This window comes from Phaenicophaeus curvirostris, chromosome 3 (assembly GCF_032191515.1).
Source record: "Phaenicophaeus curvirostris isolate KB17595 chromosome 3, BPBGC_Pcur_1.0, whole genome shotgun sequence".
NCBI lineage: Eukaryota > Metazoa > Chordata > Aves > Cuculiformes > Cuculidae > Phaenicophaeus > Phaenicophaeus curvirostris.
Genome location: NC_091394.1, coordinates 94901933 through 94919558, shown reverse-complemented (window position 1 = coordinate 94919558; position 17626 = coordinate 94901933). Strand labels below are relative to the sequence as shown.

At 43.7% G+C, this 17626-nt stretch overlaps 1 protein-coding gene across 9 annotated transcripts in view; it reads left to right on the top strand.

Moving 5' to 3' along the window:
- PTK2 (protein tyrosine kinase 2) overlaps positions 1 to 17626 on the top strand; it is a 226858-nt gene that overhangs the window by 70397 nt on the left and 138835 nt on the right. For 3 of the 9 annotated variants that reach the window (XM_069854717.1, XM_069854719.1, XM_069854716.1), the window contains exon 1: positions 1529 to 1622. The exons of 2 other annotated variants lie outside the window; for them this stretch is intronic. In XM_069854717.1, the coding sequence (XP_069710818.1) occupies positions 1532 to 1622 (91 nt within the window). In that variant the 5' untranslated portion in view covers positions 1529 to 1531. Of the gene's footprint in view, positions 1 to 1379; positions 1473 to 1526; positions 1623 to 17626 lie in introns of those variants that run through there. 4 more of the 9 variants (XM_069854723.1, XM_069854714.1, XM_069854715.1 and 1 more) reach the window with 4 other exon arrangements.

The following is a 17626-nucleotide window of genomic DNA, read 5'->3' as shown; positions in this document are numbered from 1 at the left end:
CTCAAGTTGCACCAGGAGAGGTTTAGATTGAATTTTAGGAAAAATTTCTTTGAAGAAAGAGTGGTGAAGCATTGGAACCAGCTGCATGGGGGAACTGGAGGACTCACTGTCCCTAGATGTGTTCAGAAAACCTGTGGATGTGGCACTCCGTGACATGGTGTAGTAGGCATGGTGATGTGGCACTGACAGTTGGACTGGATGGTCCTAGAGGTCTTTTCCAACCTCTATGATTCTATGGTTTAGCTGGCACGATGGTGTTGGGCTGGTGGGTGAACTTAATGGTCATAGAAGTCTTTTCCAACCTCTGTGATTCTGTTCCGTGGTTTAGCCAGCACGGTGGTGTTGGGTCAAGGCTTAGAGTCGATGGTTGTAGAGGGCTTTTCCGACCTTTATGATTCTATAGGCCAATGGCATCTTGGCCTGTATCAGAAACGGCGTGACCACCAGTTCCAGGGAGGTTATTCTCCCTCTGTACTTGGCACTGGTGAGACCGCTCCTCGAGTACTGTGTTCAGTTCTGGGCCCCTCACCACAAGAAGGATGTTGAGGCTCTGGAACGAGTTCAGAGAAGAGCAACAAAGCTGGTGAAGGGGCTGGAGAGCAGGTCTTATGAGGAGCGGCTGAGAGAGCTGGGGGTGTTTAGCCTGGAGAAGAGGAGGCTGAGGGGAGACCTCATTGCTCTCTATAACTACCTGAAAGGAGGTTGTGGAAAGGAGGGTGCTGGCCTCTTCTCCCAAGTGACAGGGGACAGGACAAGAGGGAATGGCCTCAAGCTCCACCAGGGGAGGTTTAGGCTGGACATTAGGAAAAAATTTTTCACAGAAAGGGTCATTGGGCACTGGAACAGGCTGCCCAGGGAGGTGGTTGATTCACCTTCCCTGGAGGTGTTTGGGGGACAGGTGGATGAGGTGCTGGGGGGCATGGTTTAGTGTTTGATAGGAATGGTTGGACTCGATGATCCAGTGGGTCTCTTCCAACCTGGTGATTCTGTGATTCTATGATTCTATAGTTTATCCGGCACGGTGGTGTTGGGCTGACGGTGGGACTGGGTGATGTTAGGGCTCTTTTATCATAGAATCCTTAATGTTGGAAGTTCTCCCGCACTGTCAGGCTGTCACGTTTTCCCTGCGCAGCACAATCCGTGGAAGCGATGCCGCAGTGGGGTGATGCGAAGCCGGGAGCGTCCCCAGCCCGTTCCCCGCTGGCCGCTCCGCTCGGAGCCCGGCGGCGATGGAGCAGAAGGGGCAGATTAGCATGTGAATGCGGCGCTCCCTAATCGCCTCCCCTCGTCTTCCCCGCCTCCCGCGGGAAGGCAGGAGGCCGAGCACCTCGCTTTTGCTCTCCCTCCTCCTATTCCCGAGCCTCCCCGCCGGAGAATGGTCTGGATTTGCGGGGGGCGAAGATGAAGCCGCGGCGCGGCCGCCCCCCGGCCCCGCGGCCCCGGCGAGCGGATCGCGCTGCCCCCGCCGCCAGGTGAGCCCCGGCCCTGCAGCCGGCGGCTCCGGGCCCTCCCCCCTTGCCCCGCGGGGTGGATGTGGCTCCTGGGGCGAGCCCCGAGGCGAGCAGGTGCTGCCCGCATGGAGAAAAGCGGCTGCAGCCCGTTCCCGGTGTGCTGGGCTAAAGGTACTCGCAGCTCTTTTATTTATTTACCCTCCCCTCTCTCTCTCCCCGTTAACCTGAGGCTTTGGCCGCTGTGGGTTTTGTCCTATCAAAGGGAGGGGGAACAAAGCTAGAAAAGGCAATATTCTTATTCTGGTCATGCGCTCGCGATGCAAAGCAGCCCGCAGAGTCGTCTTTCACCTGACAGCTGTAAGGCCTTTTTATTCCTTTGCTTTTTTGGAACTGTTGGAAGCGAAAGGGCGCTCGAGTGATTTGGGTTTCACTCCCACTGATGCGAGGATCTGAGGGCTTTGTTTTTGATCTTTATGTGAGTGTGATTCTGCGCTTGCTCACCTTTTGGGCAAAGTAGATCTGGGTTTGGGGGAAGTGGATCTGGTTTTTGGGAGAAGTAGATCTGGTTTTTGGGAGAAGTAGGTCTGTTTTTTGGGAGAAGTAGATCTGGTTTTTGGGAGAAGTAGATCTGTTTTGGGAGAAGTAGATCTTGTTTTTGGGAGAAGTAGGTCTGGTTTTGGGAGAAGTAGATCTCGTTTTGAGACAAGTAGATCTTGTTTTGGGAGAAGTAGATCTCGAGTGTCTGATTGCAGATAACTAAAATCTTTACTTGATGTCCTAGATGTTACTTGATGTAGGCAGGGGAGTTGAAGCTAGATGATCTTTAAGGTCCCTTCCAACCCAAACTCTTTTATGATCCTATGATTCTGTGCCTTAGAAGCTGCCACCTCTGTTCACCCCCCAAAAAAGGACCATAATCGGGCACAAAGCCTTCATTTATTACTAAGAGAGAGTTTGACGTGGAATTGAGGCTTATCAATAATTAGATGGAAATGTGAAACTCATTCATAGGATTATCATAATTTGCGTCCCAGTACAATATACAACATAAGTATCCCAAAGATATTTGCCCTGTTATAATCCAGAAGGTGTTTGTGTATCAGTGGGGTGGGTGGGAGTTTGTGTGTGGTGATACAGGGTAAAGCTGGAAATCATGTTAGTACCCAAAGAAATCAAATCTTTCTTAGGTGGAAAACAACTGTAAAAGGTTGAGTGTCGCTGATTGTAAGCATAACTTTCCTCGCGTTCACTTTCATTTCGATTTACTTTCTTTTTTGGAAGAGAAACTGGCCGTGAAGTATTGCGTCACTGCGATCTTGGATCCCAGACAGAGGCAGCTATTTCAGAAGTTCAGGGTAAACCTCTCTGACCTGAGGAGTTGGTGGGCATAGCTGATGGCTCATTGTTTTGGAAAAACAACAGTGCATTCATTTAGATTTTGTATTGTGTCGTTATTTGGAGAAGACAAAGAAGTATTTAACACTGTCTTTGTCTTCCATGCTTTCTGTACCTTGCTGAGCTGTTCAGGCTGATCTGGCACAGTAGAGTAGAAATAACTTAAAAAGAAGAAATTGTGGAACTTGAACACCACATCCTGGTAGTCTCACGAAATTCGGTATCTGTGATCTCACTGGGGAGTACTGGTTAATAAAACAGTGAGTAACAGTGCTGGAAACAAAGCTGAAACAAAGCTGTTCCTTGCTGTTAGTAAAACTTGTTTCCCAGGAACGGGTGGTAGCAATGCTTGCTCCTTTGTGTCATATACCAGGTAGCAAAAGTATTACATGAAACTGGGATTCATCTCCTCCTTGGACTACTCTGAGAGTAAGAATGAGGTAATTCAGAGAAATTAATTTCCAAAATTAGGGAGGAACAATCTTTTCTAAGAAAAAGCAAGTTATTGCCATCTGTTGTTCAGGGATGGTTAGTATTGGGGATATCAGTTTTCTCCCTCCTGCTCCAGCTCCAGAGGATGACTGCAGGAGGGCTAGATGCCCCTTGCAGAGGACGGCTGCCTTTGGCCATGATAAAAGGTATTGATTCCCCTCCCCACTCACTCCAGCAACTAAAATGAATGAAAACTGATCCTTCCCTCTTCCTCTGGTTGCCTGTGAAGTGTTCTAAGAACATAACTTCAGGGAAGGTTGTTATTCCAGCCTCTTCTGTCCGTGTAATCTCTTTTTATTCCTGTTTTGTGGAGAAGGGGAACACCAGGAGTTTCATACAATGATAAAGGTACTGGCACCTTCGTGGCTGCCAATTGTAGTGATTTCTAGAAAAAGCTCAGCCTCCCAAAAAAATAGGACAGATGAGAAATAGCTTGTACTATATTTGTCGTTGAATGGTGGCCATTCCTCAGTTGATGAATGCTGTGTGTACTGCTCACCAGCTTAACCTTAGGGAAATGAAACGAATCTGGCCTACTTTGATAAGGGCTGCGAGATATCTACAGTCAAAGAAAGGTAATGTATTAATGAGAGAAACATTTAATTTGGATAGCTTTATTCTGGCCCTTTGGCTTCAGCTTAGCTGCAGCAATAATCAGTAAAACTTTATCAAAGTATTTTATAATGTGTCTTAAAATGTGACTTCAATATATTTGGTTTATTATCTGTAACTTCTTTCTAAATGGTCCGTTATCTCTTTGAATGCAACAGATGAAGCTTTCAGTGTATTACGTGTGATGTCATAGCAAATGTTCATTTATTGTAAGTGCACTGGGAGATTCCAGTGAGTCTGCGTGCACACGGAGTGGTTCCTAACACCTTTTTCTTAGTGTTCTTAAATAGAAAATCTTCTTAGCGATGCTGCGTGCTGACCTAACTGCAGCTGGTTCCGTGTGCTCTGTCTGCAGGGCTGCATTGGAGAGTAAGAAACTTGCTTTCATTATAAAATATTTGTGTAGTCTATGTTACCAGGTTTTGCTTCCTCTCTGCCAAGATCAGACTGTACTGTGGTGTTACTGGATTCTATAATTTAGTCTGGATATGTGTACTCCAGGTTTGAAAATATTTTGCTTGGTAAACGAAGAGCAAGTGTGTATTATATTTACTGATGTATTTCTCAGCCAGCCGGTGAGTATTTCTGCGCTGTAGTAGCGATAAGGGCAAGACATCTTTGGCTGCTTTTTCCTTCCCCTCCATCCCCTCATTAAGGAATTTGAAACTTAAAATCTCTGATCTTGTGGAATAAACAGTCTCAAGCTTGGGTACAGCTCCAAGGGGCACTGAAGCGAGTGTCTTAGTGCCTGAGAAGGCAGAACTTGTCTTCCAGGTGAGTACTGAGAATTCATGCCAGTGAAAGGGACATTTTTCTTGTAACAGTTGACTGGAAAATCCTTAAATTACCTTAAATTTAGCTGTTTTTTGTGAGTTTGTGGCTCAAAGCTTAGAAATGTTAATTAAAAGTTGTAAATTATGTGATGTATTGCATTTTGTTTCGTATGCTTTAGCTAGTGGCTTTTTTTCTGCAGCATTTTAAGCTTACAAAATAACTCAGTGTAAGAGATCTAGATGTAACAGTGAAGGGTAGTTGGATAGCTGAGCCATATAGCTGTGAATTATCCACCCCAAGGAGGAGGAAGTTTCTTGTTTAATCATTTATGAACAATAAGTTGCTGTGGAGTTGTTCAGTGTGTGTCACGTAGGCAGTTAGTGAAGGGTGATCACAGTTCCTGAGTTCAGCTGCTCCGGCTAACACGAAAAGGTCTGAACTGCCTTAAGATAACCAAGCTCAGTTCAGTCACAAACCTTGTCTTGAGTTCAAGAAGAAAAATAATTAAGCCAGCTCTGTTGTGAAATGTAGTTAATCTACTGGAAGTGAGTTTTGCCCTATTTATTGTAATCTGTTAATGTTGCAATCTCTTTTTTAAAGTGATGAGCAATTCCAACTTTAATGCTTTTTTTGAATTTCCTCCTCGATGAACCCTGCGATTTCAGGAGGTGCGTTCAGCTGGGAGCTGAAGACGATCTGTTGTGTATAAGCCAGATAGTTGGACATGTGAGAGGACTTGAGTGCTGTTTCTCCTTCATCTTTTAAGTTTCTACTGTTTTACTAACAGAAAAATACTCAGGTGATTATTTTTAGTCTAACAGAGCCTTAGGTTTTTAGGTGATACGTAGTTACTAAAAGGGACATGGTGCTAGAAATAGAATAAGGAAGGTGGCAGATAGCTAAGCAGTAAGCGCGTAATTAGTCACTAAAACAAGATTTCGTACTTTTTGAGACGCATGCTGCAAATATAGAACATGTAAATGTAATGGCTATGGTGTATTAGGATAGAAAAAAAACCCTTCCCTCAGGGTGGATGTTCTGCTGCTTGTTCAGGGTGACTTCCAGTTGAGATGGCTGGAGGGCAGTACCCACTTTTGCACTTTTTGTGGGTCTATAGGTGTAGTTTGGGAATGCCATGAAGTGCATATCCTTGGTTTCTGAGGGTACAACAACCAGGAAAAGAGTTTGGTTTGTCATTTCTGCTGATAGAGGGTAGGCTTAAGAGTAGATATTAGGAAGAAGTTTTTTACTGTGATGTGGTGACTCACTGGCACAAGTTGCCCAGAGAAGTCATGGATGCCCCATCCCTGGAGGTGTTCAAGGCCAGGCTGGATGGGACCTTGAGCAGCCTAGTCCAGTGGGAGGTGTCCCTGCCCATGGCAGGGGGGTTGGTACTGGATTATCTTTAAGATCCCTTGCAACCCCAAGCCATTTTATGACTCTGTGATTTGACAATGTGTTGTTAATTTACCACGTCAGCCAACATAACACCTCAGCCAACATGACATGTCAGCCATAAACATAAGTTTGTCTAAACTTTGGTTAAACTTTATTAATTTAGTGGCTTCCTAAGGTGTGGGATTTGCAACTGTTAAAGCATCTGTTATTTCAGTTATGTGTCTGTTCTTTTGTTGGAAATCTTAGTGCAAACAAGGGAAATAGCTTTAATCTCATCAAGCCACTCACTCTCAAAGGCAGTTTACAAGCAATTCCTATAGAGCCTGTATATTTAAAAGTGGAAAATAGTCTGGAAAAGCAAGGAATTTTCTTCTCTTCCCTACAGCATGCAGTAGCGTTTATATTCTTCAAAAGGTACAGGAATTAGGCACTTAGGAGAGTGCCAATTCATCTCCATCAGAGTGGTTTTTTCCTTATTCAAAGATTGCTGGAATGGAAGATGGTGCTTGAGATATTTTTACGAAAAAGGAGAACGATTGTTATAAGCACTTGGGGAGCATTCAGCCTTCCCTGTGTAATGGAGATGTATGATCTGATCAGTTGTAGCACCTAGTAATGAACCGGTGTGAAACTAAATTCTGAGCTGCCTGGGAAAAACTAAAACCCATGCAAGGGAAATGAAATGTTTTAAATATCCTTTTGATGATGCATTAGGAAAAGGCTGAAGAGCAAATGGTGCACATTTGCACCATTAAAAGTTAAAACAGGTGTTTAAAAATGTTAAACAGGAGTTTGTGGCCTTAATATCTTTCTTATTCAGTTTATACTTGATTTTTTTGTCACAAGTCGCATTGTGTGTGTTTATGTATCTATATTTTCTATGTGGCACATATATATACACAGACATGTCCATGCACACACAGACTCAGCATCACTTTCTATACCCTTGCAACAGTTGCGGTACTTCAAAATAAGCATCCCTAGATGCTGAAGATGATCTTTACCTAGTTTTGATGCAATTTTAGTGAACACAATTCATTCAGCACTATATCTTCATACACAACTTTAATTGGAAGTAACATTGTAATGAAATGAGCTTTTCTGTCTGACATTACACATGTAAGAAATGTATCAGCTTGTCTCACTCCTTCCACTTGCTGAAGTGTTGCTTGAACAGAATGTGTGCGCATTCACGTCTTGTAAAACCTTTGGTGTGTCAGCAAAGACTTTGTAGTTTTCATTAATTATTAGTCTAAATACCAACACCATCCCCAATACCCTTAAATTCATGACCTGGTACAGATTTGTTCATGGTAATCTATTAGAAATTGGAGACAAATTAATGCACATTATCACATTATTGTAGATGAGTCCCTACAAGCTACTGCGTTCTATGAACTGGCACAGCAAACAGAAGACAGACATAAGGAGATGTCTTTGTAAATGTTCTATTAAAGTAAGTCTTAAGTACAGCACATCGTAAGTCGATTTGATTATAGCAGTCATAAAAATATTGTAGCACTCATGATGATTTCATCCTCTTGCAAAATAAATGAGATCGTTGCAATATTGACTGTTGAATCCATGAGGATTAATGATGCCAGTTTCTTTCTGACAGGCTGCAAATCGCAGGGGTTGCTGAGGTTATGAAGGTAACTCGTGGTTCCCCAGCACTTGAAATGCTGCTTTGTTTGCTGGCGTACAGGAATTTCCCTCTTCTGATATTGAGTGTGGGTTAGCAAAGATGTTATGAAAAACATTTCTGGGTGGAATTCAATCCTGCTGAGTCATTTTATTGAAAATCATCTGTAAACAAACTTTTTTTTCATTTGATAACCAGTTTGTTTCTTTGCCAGAAGAGAGATTGCTGCTTATTTTTCCCAAGCACTGTCACTGCTTTCCAGAATAGCATTTCCCCTGCCACTGATTTCAGATCCACAAAACTTAGCACTAGGAGTTTAGTTTGTCTTTTTTCAATTTAAAATGCACTCACTTTGTGAATTAAGTATTGTCCCTTGCTTTATTGAGGAAATTTCTAAGGAAAACCAGCTTTTTCTATGGCCTAAGTCTCATCTTCACAGAATCACAGAATCATTTAGGTTGGAAAAGGCCTTTAAGGTCATCAACCATAAACCTAACACTGCTGAGTCCACTGCTAAACCATGTCTGTAAATGTCACATCTAAGCCACTTAAATACCTCCAGGGATGCAACTCCACCACTTCTCTGGGGAGACTATTCCAGTGCTTGACAACCCTTCCAGTGAAGACATGTTCCCTAATATCCAATTTAAACCTCCCCTGGTGCAACTTCTCTTGTCCTTTTGCTAAGTATCTTAAGTACTGGAAGAAAATCAATTTGTGACCTTCAGTTCTGCCATTACTTGGTGCAATTGCTCACAGCAACTGGAAACGCTTCACTGAAGAGCTGAGGAATTGTCACATCAATAGATGCACAGCATAATAAACTGAAGTGTTGAGGCTGAAAGCTAAACTTTTACTTCAGTTTGATGTGCTGTAGAACTAGAAGTCTCTTCTTATCTTGGAATAGTCTGTATTTTTCCTCTGCATCCCGTGTCCCATGGTTCATCTTGAATCAATTGTGTGGGCACTTGGGAACGTGTCAGAATCCTGTTCCCTGTCAGAATTGGAAGAGGGATGGATACAACAATTTTAAACAAAATTAAAATTCCAGAACAGTGATGGAAAGCTTTTGCTTCTCAACCTTGTATAAGATGCAGATCATCTTCACTGTTGTGTTTCTCGTAGTCTGTGACACCCTGGGGTTGCCTGACTGATGGTTAAAGAACAGTAGCATCCTCCTTTTGCTTCAGGTTTTTTTTCTGATTCCTATGAGAATTTGGCCTAAGCCAATTCTACTTAAAATTGTCAATAAACCCAGACTTTTCTTCATTGAAACGTTGCTGCTTCTTGAGGAAAATAGACTAATTACTTCATTGCCACTATTTGGTCATGGGCTCCCATACTGGTTAACTTTTCTCCTTTAATAAGTGTATAAAGGTTATTGTAGTAAAAAACTTTTTTTTCATCGCAAGTAGTTGCAGGGTGAGTAATGGTCTGCAGTCCTGTTAAAAAAATCTTTATTTCCAGGAAGGAGGATGGGAAGGAACTGGATGTAGTCTTGAAGCTTCTCAGCTGGCTTTTGAAGATAAGAGGCAATAAGATTTAAGCTCTTCTCGCAGGCTTTCTGCTCTTAAGTCTGCAGCTCGGTAATGATCTGCTGTCCTTGCTGTTATGGGGAGTTACTAGAAGGAACTGTATTCCTGAAATCCTAGTGCGTTCAGCTCTAGAGGAACACAAGAGAGGGGTTTGTCTGCTTTGTGCTGTGATGGTCAGTCAAGATAAACTGAAGAACTGCAACAAAGATTTTTAAGAGCAGAGCAGTCTTTTAAATTTGATCATAGCGGCTGATTCCCATACAACGGCCGGCATTGCCAGGCAACTTGAACAGCAGCTTTTTGTCCATTGAGGTATCTGATTGCAATGGTCTTGGATCACCCTGAATTAACAGCCTGGCTTAGAAGATCTCTGATTTATGGCTGTATATAGCTTTACCTGTCAAAATGGAAGCATGCATGGGCTGTTGACATCCATGTGTCTGTGCCATGTGTCTGAGGGGGTTGTCCAGATGCTTCTGGAATATCGTCAGGCTTGGCGCTGTGACTGCTTCCCCAGGGAGCCTGTTCCAGTGCTCCACTGCACTCTGAGTGAAGAACCTTTTCCTGATATCCAGCCTAAACCTCACCTGGCATATCTTCCTGCCATTTCCTCTGGTCCTATCATTGGTTGCCAGAGAGATGGACGTCTGCTCCTCCTCTCCCCCTCCTTTGGAGCCCAACAGGAAAGCTGTGGAGGAGCTTTCTCGAGGAGTGCAGGGACTGGACAAGGCAGAATGGCTTTAAGCTGAAAGAGGGGAGATTGAGGTTAGATATTAGGAAGAATTTTTTTTTTTCTTATGAGAGTGGTGAGACACTGGTTCAGGTTGTCCAGAGAAGTGGTGGCTGCCCTATCCCTGGAGGTGTTCAAGACCAGTTTGACTGAGGCTTTGAGCAACCTGATGCAGTGGAAAACGTCCCTGCCCATGTCAGGGGGGTTAGAACTGGATGATCTTTAAGGTTCCTTTCAACACAAACCATTCTATGATTTTATGAGAGAGAGAGAAGTATAGTTACGGAAAGCACTTCAGTAACGCTGTCATTAAGACACTGGTGTCCTTTAAGTGTGATACACCAGCATAAGCTGGTGAGGATTGCAGTCTGTTCCTTTTCCTTTTGAAGTCTTCCATGCCTGTGCCTGATGTGTGATACCCACTAGACTTCTTCTAAGAAAGAACACTGGAGTAGAGAGTTGCTTTTCCAAAACGTGCATAGTTTAGCCATTAAAGACAAAGCAAAAATAATGAGTGTGTGCCAATCACCAACCTGCTGTGAGTGTCTTTTAAATGGGAGGTCAGCTTAGTGACCTGATAGAATTGAACTTGTTGCCTGGAAACTTTGGAGTAATTCAAATATGTGATTATTTTTTTAATAAGCAAAACCACCACACTAATGTTTATCTGGCACAGAAAAGCAACAGCAGCCACTCGCATATTTTTAATCTAGATTTATCTCCAATTTGATTTTGTATGCTAAAAACACAGTCAAACCAAAGTAAAATAAACCAGAGTGGGGGGTTAGGATTTAAGAATCTCAGGAACAAGTAGGAGAAGATAGGATGGGATCATGCTTGGGTACATATTTATGAGTATAAGGATGTCCAAAATACTGACTGAAAGACTCTTCTGTTGAAGTATTTCAGGTTACTGCACACGCTTGTGTAGCTGTGATGGGTTGTGCATCTTCAGGAGAGCAATCAATGCAGCCTGGTTTGAAACTTGCACTCACATCTCTTCTGTTTCTGATGTGGCATTAGGCAGTTCAGAGTTTAGTATGAACAATCCTGAATTTGTAGACGTAAAACCAAGAGGGTAGGCTGGAAGTGGAAAGCCAAAGCCCAGCTTCATGTGAGTTTGCTTGTCTGTGAAGCGCGTTTGCCTGTTGTGTGGATCTGCACAAGCTGTTGATGTGCTATTATGATTTATTTCAATGACTTCTCTAAAGACTCAGTGACTGATGACTCAAACCAGTCAGTATTTTCATGTTCAGTGTTAGGAACATAAACTAGAACTTGAATAAACGTCAGAACTTCTGGATACTACCAGGTTTGGAGGAGTGGGAGTTGTTCCCCTGCGCTGGTGTGATACCTGGACTGGGGATATGAGAGTTATGAGTTTTAGCTTTGTTTCTGTCAGTGACATACGTGGTGCTTCAGCCCTGGAATAATCGTATGAAGTAGGAGTTCGTCTATAACCTTTTCGTAATTTATTCCCATAAAATTCTTGGAGGGAATACTTTTTTCTTCTTTTTATTAGAAGTTCCTCGCTCTTTATATCCACTCTGTAGTCATTAATATTGCTCCAATTATGTTGGAAGTGGAAATAAAAATGCTGTCTTGTGCGTTTCCTCCAATGGGAAGAATATTTACTGGAGCAGGCAGTAGATGGGACATGAACTGTTACCCTTCTGTTCCTCGCAAGGACACTCAGTCTGCTGTAATGCAATAAAGTGGCTCATAAAACATGTCCTTTGTGACCAAGAGTGCAGGTTTCTACAGGTTGGTAGAGCCAGGTCCTTTCAGGTGTAGCATGCTTCCTCCTTCCTTATCCGCGTGCACCTTTATATTCCACTGCTTATCACCAGAGCATGAACAGACTTGTATGTTCAGATCTGCCATTCTGGAAATCCATAGAATCATAGAATGGTTTGTGTTGGAAGGGACCTTAAAGATTATCCAGTTCCATAACTGGAACCATACATGGCCATAGGTATGGTCGTTGCTTTGCGAAAGTAAGGCTCTACTGAAGAAGAGCATTTGAACTTGTGGATTTAATTATGGCATTATGTTTCCTTTAACACTTGCTGTACAGAGTAATTTGGCAGTGAGTTTTCAGATCATAAAATCATAGAGTCATCAAACTATTTGAGTTGGAAGAGACCTTAATGATCATCAGTTCCAGCCCCCCTGCATGGGCAGGGACATCTCCCACTAGATCAGGCTGCTGAAGGCCCCAAGATGGACTATTATTTCTGGCTTTGATTACTTCTTCTTTTTTGTTCTTTTCCCCTCCCTCTCACTTCTTTCAGGCCATGGCAATGCTGTTTGCTTTATCACTGAGAACTGTTTTGTTTAGCATGTAAAAGTAGATTATATAAATGTTGTAGCAACTTCATTTATAAGTTCAGAGCTTTCTGTCAAAACACCTTGTTGTTAGGAGTATGCCTGAAGTAAATTTTTAGATCTTTCTTTAAGCTTAATTTTGTTGCGTTAGAACAAACAAGGAATTTAAGCCTGGCCTGGAAAAATGGACAAACGCTGTGCAAAAGAATTTCTTCATAAATACTTTATATTGGTATGTATCTTTGTTAAATACCTTATAAAAATCAAGGTAAATGTGTAGCTTCAAGATGGAAACATTAAGAGAATAGATTTAGATGAGCTATTAGGAAGAAATTTTTTTCCTGTGAGTGTGGTGAGGTTCTGGCACAGGTTGCGCAGAGAAGTCGTGAATGTCCCATCCCTGGTGGTATTCAAGATCAGGTTGAATGGCACTTTGAGCAACCTGTTCCAGTGGAAGGTGTCCCTGTTGAATGTGCCGGACACCCGACCCTTGTATTTAGTAAGCATTGGCAGAACCTCTTCCAAGTTACAAAGATCTCAAAGAACTGATTTCAGGCCAAAGTTAATAGTGCAATGAAATATTATATCCTTTAGTTGGAATAAGTAATATTTTATCCCTCTGGTTATGTTTTCTAAAGCCAGCTACTGAGCCAATTTGCATAGGGGTTTGATGGATAGTAGGTAACCTTTGACCTGTGAAATGCTGCTGCATGAAAAAATGAATTGTTTGTTGTGTGGAGGATGTGTTGTCCCAACAATGTTCTGGTTTTGTGTGGAAATGTATGTCTTTTCATACATACTGAAGCACACATACTCCTTGCTGAAAGAGATTGCTTTCCGATTTTCTCTCTAGCTACTATGGAATACCTGTAAAATATAAATGTATTAAGAGCACAGATTGCAAATAAATAGAACCTCTTTGCTTCCTGAAGCTCACGTGCACAGGTGTTTTAGTTACCAGATCATAGAATGGTTTGTGTTGGGAGGGACCTTAAAGAACATCCAGTTCCAACGCACCTGCCATGGGCAGGGACACCTCCCATTAGTCCTCTTGTAAGGGATTGTATTTTCAAGCCAAGTACAATTCAGCACTTAAAAAGCTGCACGTGTTTAAGTACCTTCCCAAGTTAATATTTCTGTGTGTTCTAATAGTGACTGAGGGAGGATTGGATTGATAGCTCGTTGTGTATTGTTGGCTGATGGAGGTGTCTTGCTTGTGTAACATGAGCTTAATTTATTACCACCTGCTGTTCCTGCAAATGGTCAGATTGTTGTACCCAAATTGCATGTCACTACTGCAATGTGATGGGGGATTGGTTTATTATTTCCAGGGAAATAATTGAATGGAAGAAAAATGCACTATAAAGTAACATGTTCATATTTTTGAGTCATCTTAATGCCTACAGTAAATAATTGCGGAGGTAGTGAAACCTGCTTACATGGTTTCTTCAGGTTTGCCTTAGTTTCTTGACTGTGAGGAAGCTACACCACTCTTCTCTTGTGTCCTCTGGTACCCTTGCGTGATGAGGGACAGCACACGCTGGTGGTTCTGGATCTTGAGGAGTGCTGATAGATGTCGTTAGGTTTGTGTTCATTAGCTGGCTGATGGGGTGTCCAAGAATGTGTGAAGACTGAATTCTACTACTGATGTTTTTCAAAATGTGCTGCACTTTAACTATCTGGTATTTCTCACCCCATTTCAAGTTCCTTCATGTTAGATAGCTGTCATTAACTGATAAATATCTGGATTTGTTCAGATGGGATACAGTGGACTAGATAAAACAACTCGAACACTAGTGGAATAGGCTGAAGCTGGTTATGGCAAAGTCTGTGTTGTGTTTATTGTCCGTGTGTTGTGAAGCAGGATGTTGTTTTGACATTGGATGCACCCATCATGGGAGGGCAGAGCAGAGAGGAGAATAGGGAGTGGAAAGCCACCTGGTGAAAAGGAACTGGAGGTGTTGGTTGACAACAGCACAGTGTGAGCCGGCAGTGTGCTCAGGTGGCCAAGAAGGTCAGCAGCATCCTGGCTTGGATCAGAAATGGTGTGGCCAGTAGGAGTAGGGGAGGGATCATCGCCCTGTTCTCAGCACGGGTGAGGCTGCACCTCGAATCCAGTGTTCCGTTCTGGGCCCCTTACTGCAAGAAGGACATGGAGATGCTGGAGCGTGTCCAGAGAAGGACAAGTAAGCTTGTGAAGGGTCTGGAAAACAAGTGTTATGAGGACCAGCTGAGGGAACTGAGACTGTTAAGCCTCAGTTTAGCCTTTAGAGAAGAGGAGGCTGAGAGGAGACCTTACTGTCCTCTACAGTTACCTGAAAGGAGGTTGTAGCATGGTGGGTGCTGGTCTCTTCTCCCAAGCAGCAAGTGGTACGATGAGAGGCAGTGATTTCAAGTTGCACCAAGGGAGGTTTAGATTGAATATTAAGAAAAAATTCTTCACTGAAATGTTGTCAGTCGTTGGAAAGACTGTTCAGGGAAGTGGTGGAGTCACCTTTCCTGGATGAATTTCAAAGAGGTATAAATGCAGCGCTTAGGGGCATGTTTTAGTTGTGGCCTTGGCAGTGTTAGGTTTATGGCTGAACTTGATGATTCATGGAACAATATTTCATTAAGTGTTATTTTAAAAGGTTACCAAAATTTTAATGGCTTACTTCACCCCCTCGTTCTGATGTTCATAGGCAGAGCTGCTGCCAACCAGGACTGCAGCTTCCCTCTTACTCCCTCTGTACTCGGCACTGGTGAGACCGCTCCTCGAATCCTGTGTTCAGTTCTGGGCCCCTCACCACAAGAAGGATGTTGAGGCTCTGGAGCGAGTCCAGAGAAGAGCAACAAAGCTGGTGAAGGGGCTGGAGAACAGGCCTTATGAGGAACAGCTGAGAGAGCTGGGGTTGTTTAGCCTGGAGAAGAGGAGGCTGAGGGGAGACCTCATTGCTCTCTACAACTACCTGAACGGAGGTTGTAGAGAGGAGGGTGCTGGCCTCTTCTCCCAAGTGACAGGGGACAGGACAAGAGGGAATGGCCTCAAGCTCCGCCAGGGGAGATTTAGGCTAGTTAGGAAAAAATTCTGTACAGAAAGGGTCATTGGGCACTGGAACAGGCTGCCCAGGGAGGTGGTTGATTCACCTTCCCTGGAGGTGTTTGGGGGACGGGTGGATGAAGTGCTGAGGGATATGGTTTAGTGTTTGATAGGAACGGTTGGACTCGATGATGCGGTGGGTCTCTTCCAACCTGGTTATTCTGTGATTCTGTGATTCAAAATGTATAGAATTTCATTTTAACTTTTTATAGAAATGTGGAATTTTTACTTGCCTGCTTCTGTGGTACCTTTTTTCAGAAAAGTGCATCACTGTAGTTGGGGTGCTGGTGGACGAGAAGGTCAACATGAGCGAACGATGTGTGCTTGCAGCCCAGAAGGCAAACCGTATCCTGGGCTGCATCAAAACCAATGTGATCAGCAGCTTGAGAGAGGGGATTCTCCCCATGTACTCTGCTCTCGTGAGACGTTACCTAGAGACCTCCATTATGTTTTGGAAGCCTTGGAACAGGAAGGACATGGATCTGTTGGAGCGAGTTCAGAAGAGGCCACAAAGATGATCCGAAGGCTGGAACAGATCCCTTAAGAGGACAGGATGAGAAAGTTGGGTTTGCTCAGCCTGCAGAAGACAAGGGTCCTAGGAAACCTTCTAGGTTTCCTACTTAAAAGGGGCAACAGGAAAGTGGGGAGGAGGGGGTGCTCTTTCTCGGGGAATGCAGGGATAGCACAAGAGGTAATGATTTTAAGCTGAAAGAGGGGAGATTTAGATGAGATATTGGGAAGAAATTTTTTTCTTGTGACAGTGGTGAGGCACTGGCACAGGTTGCCCAGAGAAGTTGAGGATGGTCCTCTCCTTGGAACTGTTGAAGATCAGGCTAGACGGGGCTTCAAGCAGCCTGATCCAGTAAGAGGTGTCCCTGCTCATGGCATGGGCGTTGGAACTGAATAAACTTTAAAGTCCCTTCTGTCCCAAACTATTCTACGATTCTATGATAGTTCTCTACAACTTGCCAGAGGAATTCTAAAGAGCAGCAGCAAGAAAGTATAAGGGGTGATGAGTGTTTACTTGGATTTCAGTGGTGCCAAGGGACCACAGTGAAGGTTCAGAGTGTTATTGAGAAATAAAACAAATATCTGGCTGGATACCTTGTTCTAGTTGAAGCTTGTACAGACATTGGTTTTCTTGTATTTCCGACAGAAGTGATATTTTCTCATTATTAAGTTTTTAATATTAAGAATAGAAATTGGTGTCAACCCCAAAGGGAATTCCTGGCGGCGCAGGTTATGCAGTGTTACCATAGAATTGGGTTAAACAGGGTGTTTAAGGTCTATTGGAACTAAATTCTGTGGGATTCTTAGTGAGAGGGATGGGTAATATTTTGCATGTTGCAGTATGGAGAGAGTGCAAGGCAGTTCAGTAAATTTGAATTGCTGCTTGCCGGTACAAATCATAGGATCATAGAGTAGTTTGGGTTGGAAGGGACCTTAAAGATCATCCAGATCCAGCCCCTCTGCCATGGGCAGGGACACCTCCCACTAGATCAGGCTGCCCAAGGCCCCATCCAGCTTTGGCCTTGAACACCTCCAGGGATGGGGCAGCCACAACTTCCCTTGGCAACCTGCTTCAGTGCCTCAACACCCTCACTGTGAAGAAATTCCTCCTTATGTCTAGTCTAAATCTGCCCCTTTCCAGTTTATACCCATTGCCTCTACTCCAGTCATCACAAGCCTTTGTAAACTATACCTCCTCAGCTTTCTTGTAGCCCCTTCAGGTACTGGGAGGTCACTATAAGGTCTCGGAGCCTTCTCTTCTTCAGACTGAACAGGCCCAACACTCTCAGCCTGTCCTTATAGGGAAGGTGAACCAGCCCTCGTATCATCTTTGTAGGCCTCCTCTGGAAGCGTTCCATCAGTTCCATATTCTGCTTATGTTGAGGATTCCAGAACTGGACACAGCAGTCCAGATAAGGTCTCACAGGAGAAGAGTAGAGGGGCAGAAGCACTTCCCTCGACCTGCTGGCCACACTTCTTTTGATGCAGCCCAGGATGCAGTTGGCCTTCTGGGCTGTGAGCACTCATTGCTGGCTCATGTTGAGCTTCTCATCAGCCAGCACCCCCAGGTCCTTCTCTACAGGGCAGCTCTCAATCACATCATCCCCTATCGTGTACTGAAACCGGGGATTGCCCCGACCTAAGTATAGGACCTTGCACTTGGCCTTGTTGACCATCATG